Source organism: Hypanus sabinus, chromosome 5 (assembly GCF_030144855.1).
Source record: "Hypanus sabinus isolate sHypSab1 chromosome 5, sHypSab1.hap1, whole genome shotgun sequence".
Lineage (NCBI taxonomy): Eukaryota > Metazoa > Chordata > Chondrichthyes > Myliobatiformes > Dasyatidae > Hypanus > Hypanus sabinus.
In genome coordinates this window covers 62,935,407-62,945,090 of record NC_082710.1, presented here as the reverse complement: position 1 = coordinate 62,945,090, position 9,684 = coordinate 62,935,407, and the positions used below count along the sequence as shown (strand labels likewise).

At 46.4% G+C, this 9,684-nt stretch overlaps 1 protein-coding gene across 5 annotated transcripts in view; it reads left to right on the top strand.

Annotated features, from left to right (window-relative positions):
- Nucleotides 1-432: 432 nt before the first annotated feature.
- Nucleotides 433-9,684, top strand: part of LOC132394192 (sialidase-2-like) — an 82,771-nt gene continuing 73,519 nt past the window's right edge. The window contains exon 1 of one of the 5 annotated variants that reach the window (XM_059970040.1): nt 433-495. Coding sequence is in view for 3 of the 5 variants with exons in the window: in XM_059970035.1 (XP_059826018.1) it covers nt 1,795-2,013 (219 nt within the window). In the remaining 2 variants the exon portion in view is untranslated. Of the gene's footprint in view, nt 496-1,786; nt 2,014-9,348; nt 9,406-9,523; nt 9,673-9,684 lie in introns of those variants that run through there. The other 4 variants (XM_059970035.1, XM_059970037.1, XM_059970038.1 and 1 more) reach the window with 4 other exon arrangements.

The following is a 9,684-nucleotide window of genomic DNA, read 5'->3' as shown; positions in this document are numbered from 1 at the left end:
TAAATGTGGGAAGTGTGAACAATCAAAGGATGGATTATTATCGAAATGCAGAGGGATTGCGGATGAGTGAAGTTGAGAGAGCCTGGGGGTTCAGAACATTCATCACAAAAAGCTAACAGGAAAGTCCAAAAGGTAGCTCAGATGGCAAATTATATGTTGGCCGATGTCGTAAAGGGATTGTGGTTCAAAAAGCAGGCTGTTTATTTTTCATAGTTGTACTGGATGAGGCCGTGCACGCAAACAGTTTTAATCACCTTACTTAAAAAGGATTCAGTAGCAATACAAGTATTCCAAAGGAGATTCAGCAGGTGAATTTCTGGGAGGAGAAGTTTGTTCTAACAAGAGTACAGATACCCTCTGACAACACAAAATAGGTGAACTGGTCTGATGCTGCTACTAATATGTTTTTTTTTGTTACTCATACAACTGCCCTGGCTTTTTCCAGATCTCCTTGATAAGCCTCTTGCAGTTCTGCCGAGGGTGACATTGAAGAGGGTGAGTCATTTGAAGATGACCAGAGTCTCCATCATTATTATTAAGAATGTGGAAGATTCTGCATCACCTTCTTTATTGTCCTCCTAAGACATTAATATTCAGCAGATCACAAGCAAGGAGAGAGCACCTCTGACACTGTAGCATTCCTTCAGAGGTGTGAACCTTCAACCCACTGTTTAGTTAGATTAATAGGACTAGATGTTACAATCCCTACAGTTTCTGCACTGCACTTGAGTTGAGTGGAAGTAGTTCTTAAAGATGACCACTAGATGATATTACCACCATTACGACACATCTGCAGTTGTGCACCTCGACATCACTGGGTGTTTCGGTCTTTTATCACAAGACACCCTCAGCTGAGGCAGGCCCACCACAGGCTGACCAGACCTGGGTGTGTGTCACGTGGTGAGTCTCTAGATGGTCACTTGGCAGCCCAGACAGCATCCTTTCTTTTCAGCCACAGCCAGTGACTGCTCAGTTCGGCGACATTAGGAAGTGCTTCGATTGCTTTCCTATGGGCCTGCCCTCTGACTCCTTCCCTCAGCAGCCTTACAGTGGAACTGGCTACAAAGCCCCTGCACCCCACCTCAACTGGGCGCACTTTTACGTTCCAGCCTCGCTCCTCTGCTTCAACTGAATAGTTGGCATATCGCAGCCTTTTCCATTCATAAGCCCCATCCACAGTGTCCACCCAGGGGACCGTCAGCTCAATGATAAAGACAGGAGTTGGACCAAAGGACCAGGCCAGGCCACAGGTTGGTCATTGCAATTTCAGATGGGAAGGTTATTTTCTGGCCTAAATCGACACGCATTTCCCAGTCCCTGGCTGCACTCAGTGTGCATGAGTCATGAGGCAAGGGGTTAGACATCGGTTTCTCTCCTTCCCGGATGAAGGATGGTAGATGTGGGACCGTTGTCTGGACATTGAGAGCCCTGGCACTCCAATAGAAATTTGGTTTGACATTAGATCAATACTCTTCATTACAATTGGCTCTTTGAGAGAAAAGATTAAAAGGTCAAATCCTCTGGTCAGATTTGACATAGTTATTTGGACATGGAAAAAGACAAGGAAAATTCAAACGATTCAATAACTGAAAGGGAAGAATTCCTTAGTGTGTGGAGGAGGGCAGGGCAGGGACAAGCTGAATTGCTCTTAATAGCGCTGCTGTGATCTAGAGAGGCCAAATGCCTGGGCTCCTCACTTATTCAATGTGTACAGTTTAAAACCAAGATTCAGAAGTAATGTTGAGGAAATTTCTCTTTCAGCAGAGAAGTTGGTATCTTTTATATAACTGCAAAATGTTCTACCTTTCTACCGAGATGGCTTCTTCAGATTCTTTGCGCAAAACCGATCTGTTCAAGAAACAGGATGGATTTCGAATTCCTGCACTGCTCCACATTCCAGACTCAAGCATACTTCTGGCCTTTACGGAGAGCAGACGCGGCCCCAAAGATGAAAGTGCTGACCTGTTGTACCTGCGACGAGGCGAATATAATAAATCATCAGAAGATTTCCAGGTAAACTAGAAGTAGAAATCCAAGCAAGTAAGCAAATACTGATGAAGCAAATGTGACTATACTTAAAAATACAACCAAACTGATCCACCTGTTGACACCAGTATGGTCTCATCCAGCATCTCAATAATTAATTATGACATTATGAATCAGCAAGAAATAAATAGGATAGATTGCAGAAGAAATTGCATGCAGATTTTAGCGTTAGATTTAAAAAATGAGCGGGGCCTATCGGGATTTCCAGTGCTCTGCAGTTCATTTGGGTTACTAGGAAGATGTCAAGGGACAATAAAAACAAGTTAGCTTTAAGCAGAGCAACCACTTAGGGAGCAGCCAATGTGATAGTGGGCCAGGGTTAGAGTGGGGAGCTGAGGCTTTGGTTCAAGATGCTTTGCCAAGGAGAGGTGGAGGCCGAGAGAAGTTTTTGGTAAGCTTCTTTCTTTATTTCTTACTTGTTGCACAGCTAGAGCAGTAGAAATGACAGAAAGGGACAGTCGAGTGATCCTCTATTGGGATGTGGTAGGACAAGGAGACTTCCAGTCTTCCTGACAACTACTTCTGCAAGAACTGCATCAAGCTGAAGCTTTTTATAGACAGTGTTAGGGAACTGGAGTTGGAGCTGGATGACCTTTGGCTTATTCAGGAGGCTGAGCATTGACTGACAGGAGACACAGGGAGGTGGTTACACCTAAGATGAAGAAACATTGAATAGGGAAACCATCAGGAGAAGGAATGGAGACAATGCAGGTTACCCCTGTGGCCATTCCCTACAATAGCAAGTATATTGTTTCAGAATCTCAAGTGGGTGATGACTTGCAGAGGAAAGACATGACAGTCAGTTCCCTGGCACTGAATTTAACTCTGTGACTCAGAGGGGAATGGGGCAGAATCAGTGAACTGTCATCTTTGGTGGGGAGGGGAGGGGGTGTTCATTGTTTAGGTGAACAGACAGAAGTTTCTATGGACAAGAATGAGATTCCCGAATGTTATGTTTCCTCCCAGGTGCCAGGATCAGGGACTTCTCAGATCAAGTCCATAGCGTTCTAAAGGAGGAGGGTGAGCTGTCACAGGTCATTGTCCATGTCAGTACCAAAGACATAGGTAGGAAGGGTGATGAGTTCCTGCAAAGCAAGTTCAGGGACTTAGGTGCTCAGTTAAAGGACAGGACCTCCCGGGTTGTGATCTCAGGATTGCTAACTGTGCCATGTGCTAGTGAGGCCAGAGATATGAAGAGAATACAGTTTAGCTTGTGTCTAAGGAGATGGAGGAAGAGTGAGTGTTTTAGATTTTTTTGGATCATTGGGTTCTCTTCCAGGGAGGGCGGGACCAGTACAAAGGGGACAGATTGGACTTAATCTGGAGGGGAAGTCAATATCTTTGCCAGACAGTTTAAAGTGTTGCTCCAGGGAGTTTAAACGAGAGTTACAGAGAGATGGGAACCAGCATTCCAGCACAGCTAATGTAGTGGGTGTGGGGAAAGTAGAGGTTAAACAGATGTTCAAAGACAGGAATGAAAGGTTGAGCATGGCATTGCATCTATTTCAATGCAAGAAGTTTAGTTGGTGTAGTGCCCTGGTTCACATCTTTACTGTTAAGCTGTAGGTATTTCGTTTAGCAGCTCTGTTCTGCTTTCAGCCTATTTGGGTTACTGTTGAAGATAAGGGATGATGTGGAATGTGTGCCGTCCAGTTAGCGGGAGGTTTTCTTGCTAAGGGCCGTTGAGGTTGGGCTTGAGAATTTTTTTGTTCACGAGGAGATGGAGAGAGAAGACGTTGGGGGGAACCGGTCGTAGCGTACGATCCGGTGGGAGATGGATTGGGAACGACATTCAGAAGGTGGTGTGAGGTTTCACGTTGACCGAGGGCTCAGAGTGTCACTGATAGAGAAGTTCAAGATGAGCTCCCACTTGTGCACATTTGACTGTTTAATTAGAATGCGACCTTTCCTTTTTGTTATTATTTACTGACCCTTCAGTTAAGATTCATAAATATTCATCGTATGCAGTGTACAGTCAATTATTTCGTGATATTAATTTGTAACATGGTGGTGAATTATACAACATGCAGACAAACAGGGAGTTTGTGGGGGGGGCGTCACACCTCAATCTCACAATTTTCGGGGGTGGGGGGTTGAAGATTGTCTTCCCTAGACTTACACAGCTGTTACATATCCCGTAACTGGATAACTTACCAGCAAAGATAGAGAGGTCTGTTGAAGTCTGTTGTCACTATTTTCAAACGTTTTATTCGTAAAGGGACACAAAAATAGGGTTAATACATACATTCAGATAGGGCACATTGTCAACACTCAATCTAAAGCGCGGGTATATTAATAGTCATCATTGTTAAATGAGCTCTGCTGATGTCTAGGGGTTAATAGATTGTCCGTTGGAAATATAAAAGTCACTCTGAAAGTCTGCCGGCCTCAGCCCGTTGGAAATCGCTGGGTTTTTCGTGGGGCGACCGAGAGAGAGAGATTGGGGGGAGAAGAGAAAGAACTTGCCAAGTCTTGATGAATCTTCCGTGAAATCGGGGGAGTGTTGGTTTCCTCTCCCCGATGTTAGTTAAAAGCGGTTTCCTGTGATTCCAGCCACAGATTCCAATCCCGGAATCTAACGCACGTGGCTTCCTTCAGAATGGCTTCCCGCTGCTGTGGGACCACCCTCTCGTGTCTTCTTGGTGCGTCGGAGGGGCTGTCCCCCTCAGACTCTCCTTTATACTTCCTCACGGGGTCACAGGTGTCAATCAGGTTGGGATGATGCAATCTCTCTCTCAACCAGCCCACCTTGCCCAAAGGCTTTTCACGTGGTCTCCATGTGACATTAGTCACTGTTGTCTTTATTCTGTATTGCTGGTGGTACCTGCAATTTGGCACGTCTCTCTCTCTCTCTCTCCAACTGGGTCTACTGCCCCCCCCCCCTCGACAGGTGCTCTTGCGATTCTCACAAAGGAGGGGTCTGGAATCATAACACCTCCCCTCTTAAAAGACGTTTTATCAGCGGTTAAAACGGATTGGTCCACAGTCTTACAGGAGTTTTGGATCTAACATAATACTCAAGTTTTTCTTTTCACAAAATACTACTGTTATACATTCAAGTCAGTATCTAAATAGTTAACGATTACAGTGTCCCTTTCTTTCAGATCTTAACATTGCGAACTGTACATCAGACTTCAATTCAATAACCACCTATTTAATTTTTTTTTCTAAGCAACAAAACTAAGGAGGTGTGACCTTAGCTTAGGTGCATTTACAAAAGTTTACGCGGATACTAATTGTTTCGGTCGTTTAACTTAACTGGCAGGTCTCCAAAGGGCTGTCTTTATTATTCACAGGCTTTGGCGCAAACCTGTTCAACCTGCCTGGCTGCCTAACAATGGCATCTGCATTAACCGTCGCCTCTTTTCCGGCGAGCCCCCCCATGGGGAACTTGAGTAGTCTTGCGTGGTGAACTCCCGCCCGCCCCGCTCATCGGGGTTATTTTTGCAACACCGTGCCCCAGACTTAGACCCTTTTCACCCAATTCTTCGATTTTACCCAGGTGGCTGGCCCTTTTATCAGTCCCCTTCAGGCTATTGGTGTTTGATTCGAACTCTTCACTCAAGTAGCATTTCGAAGGCGGCTTTTTCACACCCCATCCTGGCATAACAATAGAGTGGGGGGCCCCGCTATCCCCCGGCTCACTCTGTGAGCGATCTGCCAGGTTTAAGATTTCTTCCTTCGATTTGGAAACTACAGGCTTTTCGTTTCCTTCGCCAACAATCCTCACCCCCCCCCCCATTCTTAAATTCTGCATTAACTTTGAACACTCCTTCGAGTACAGACGCCGGGGAGCTCACACTTTCCCCGGTTACCAAGGTTAACCCTTTTCCCACTGAACCGAGTCCATCTGACCCACAAGGACGGCCGCCCCGTAACATCAGTAACATCAGAAGGGGTATCCAAAACAGACCGGTTAGCAGACACTTCCAGGAACATGGGGGGTACTTCTTAAAAATATTAGGCCTGGAAACTAACATAAACTGGACAAACGCCCAAAGAAAAAGAGCAGAGAGGAGATGGATTGAAACACTGCAGACTTATTCTCCGCACGACCTGAACGAGGCCTAAAGAGCTAGATAGAGCCTAAAGGGTCAGATACCTCAGACTTCTTCTGAGCTCCGTTACTAGGTTCAGCCCCTCGGGCATCCCCATCTCGGACACACTCAAACGGGACATTGGCCTCTTCCAGGCTTTCAACACCCGTACCTTTTTCAAATTCTAACTTCCCCCGATCCTCCCAGTTACTCTCTGGGCAGCTCCCACCCGGGGAAGGCGCAACCCTGCGAGCTGAAACAACCCCCTCGGCCTTTTCAGCAGACTCCTTTGAGGCAAGGGTATCCTTTCCATCTAGGACTGCCCTCCTCTCATTATCGGGAACACCTTTAGAACTCTCAAGTTCTTCAAACAATTCTGCCAAACCAGACAGATCATCCATGTCCAACTCTGGACCTTTTAACAGCTTTATCTGTTTCTCATCTTTATCTCCTACTTCTAGGACCTTTCTCTTCGCTAAGGGCAGATCTATCTCCTCTCCCTTACCCCCCTTCACTTTACTACTCTTCGTCTTACCACCCTCGGAACCCTCGTGGCACAAGGACGGCAAAGACGTCTCGGCCAAATCAAAACTGGCCAGATTTAAACTGCTCTCGTTCACAGCTCTCTCTCTCTCTCCGCCACTTCCAGCTCTTTTAACTTAAGTTCACGTTCCAACTTTAATTTCTCCACCTCTAACTGAACCGTCCCACTTGATGGTACTTTGTCAGGGATATCTTCCAATACCTCATCTTCAAACACATTCTTCCCAACGTAATACTGGGTTATGGCCCTTCGTACCTCCCGCTTTTTCATGGACGACCTCACTTCTGTGAGGTTCAACCCCTTCGCCAAATTTAACAAGTCTGATTTGGTGGCCGCCTCTAGCGCCCCCACCGTCGGGCTTTGCATAAATTCACCCACGCCCATCTTTGCTGGTTTCCCGTCTGGCTACCCGCGTAACGAGATTCAAGTTTTTGATTTACAAGCCCGATTCACTGGCCTCCCAATTTGGTGGCAAATCACGGACGAGCAACCCAATTGTTACGTATCCCGTAACTGGATAACTTACCAGCAAAGATAGAGAGGTCTGTTGAAGTCTGTTGTCACTATTTTCAAAAGTTTTATTCGTAAAGGGACACAAAAGTAGGGTTAATACATACATTCAGATAGGGCACATTGTCAACACTCAATCTAAAGCGCGGGTATATTAATAATCATCATTATTAAATGAGCTCTGCTGGTGTCTAGGGGTTAATAGATTGTCCGTTGGAAATATAAAAGTCACTCTGAAAGTCTGCCGGCCGCAGCCCGTTGGAAATCGCTGGGTTTTTCGTGGGGTGACCGAGAGAGAGAGATTGGGGGGAGAAGAGAAAGAACTTGCCGAGTCTTGATGAATCTTCCGTGAAATCGGGGGAGTGTTGGTTTCCTCTCCCCGATGTTAGTTAAAAGCGGTTTCCTGTGATTCCAGCCACAGATTCCAATCCCGGAATCTAACGCACGTGGCTTCCTTCAGAATGGCTTCCCGCTGCTGCGGGACCACCCTCTCGTGTCTTCTGGGTGCGTCTGAGGGGCTGTCCCCCTGAGACTCTCCTTTATACTTCCTCACGGGGTCGCAGGTGTCAATCAGGTTGGGATGATGCAATCTCTCTCTCAACCAGCCCACCTTGCCCAAAGGCTTTTCACGTGGTCTCCATGAGACAATAGTCGCTGTTGTCTTTATTCTGTATCGCTGGTGGTACCTACAATTTGGCACGTCTCTCTCTCTCTCTGACTGGGTCTACTGACCCCCCCCCCCCCTTCGACGGGTGCTCTTGCAATTCTCACAAAGGAGGGAGCTGGGATCATAACACAGCCAAGTGTTGCAAGGTAGTGACTGGGGATGAACCCAAGTGCAGGAGAACATGTGTTGGCGCATGGCCAAGTGGTTAAGGCTTTGGGCTGGTGATCTGAAGGTCAATAGTTCTAGCCTCAGCCGAGGCAGCGTGAGTGTCCTTGAGCAAGGCACTTAACCACACGCAAGGCACAGAGACAGGGTTGAGAGGCGCTAGCACAGTTGCGAACATGGGACAGACACCCAGGGGAATCTTGACTCCTAGACGAGGTTTTCATAGAAATAACCAGTGAATGGAGTGGAGCTTAGAAGTAACACTCACTGGAATCAACCAACGAACTGGCGACACGTCGCTGTGACGTTAGAGTTCTTATCCTGCAGTCTCTGATGGGAACCAGGAGTGCTGTAATTAATTGAACTAGCAGCAATTCGGAATCGAATGACTGGAATTAAGGCATCATCATTAAGCAGATAGGAGCGAGATGGGGGACAGCCAGACGGGACCATGACACCAAGGAAAGCATAGGTAAGACAGATGAGCTTAGAGCATAGATCAGTATTTGAAGTTAAAATATTGTAGCTATTAATGATCCTGGGTTTCAATAGGGGAGAACTGGCAGATGGATGGGATAAAGTTTGTCAAATATATTCAGGGAAGTTTCCTTAATCAGTATATAGAGTTCCTAACTATGCCAGAGGGGGTAATGGAGGCAGGAGTGGTAACATATAGCAGGGTATGGAATTAACACAGCCGTGAGTTTAGTGTAGATATGCATAAAGGTTGGTATAGAAGCAGTGGGTCAAAGGACCTGTTTCTATGCTGTACAACTCTGCCTGTTGTCCATTCTATAAATAATTGGGATTTTCTGTGGCAGGTCTTGGCCATTGAGGTGAAGGATGACAGCAATAAAGATAGTGTGGGTGCAATGATGCAGCCCTGTTTAACCCCTGTGTTGCAATGATGCGTTCAGATTCAGCTCCACTATGCTGAGCCCTGTGGCTAACATGCCTCAGTATTCATCAGTACTTTTCAGGACAGCCATGTTTTGATGGTATATACCAGAGTGCTTGGTGTTATACTGTATCAAATGCCTTTGTCATGTGTATGAAAGCCAAGTCCAAGGGTTGTCTTTGTTCACAGATTTATTTCCTGGAATTGGCCTGTTGTGAAATCTGTGGTACCTCTAGCTGGGCAGGAACAACACTGATTCAGGGAGTACTTTTTCAGAAAGAGGAAGAAGCCGGTTGACAGTAAAATGTGTTGTGGTTTTTCTGGAACATAAGACTCCTCACTTTGTTTTATTTTTGGAAGTCTACACTCTTCCTTTTCGCTCCTGATGAAGGGTCTCGGCCTGAAACATTGACTGTTTGTTTCCCTCTGTGGATGCTGCCTGACCTGCCGGGTTCTCCCTCGTTTTATGTGTGTGTTGTAACGTAAATTATTTGCGATGAAGGCGGCTGACCAAAGGGGAATGAATCTTTGCAAACAGGTAAACAGCTGCATCTCTTTCTTGCCAATTTCTGGGAATTCACAGTTCAGTGAATTTCTAGCAAACAGTTCGGTATCGCAGAGGAGAGCTGTTGGCAGAAACAATCGGACAACTTGGATCCGGGGCGGTGACGGTGGGGGGGTGGAGGGTGAGGGTGTGGTGTTCTCACTATTTAATGAGAGGGAATTTGCTCTGGTGGTGACTGTATTTCTCAGCGGCCGAGACGGGCGGCAGCGTTTTGGATCCGGAGACAGTTACCGACCCGGGGTAAGTGGCCGA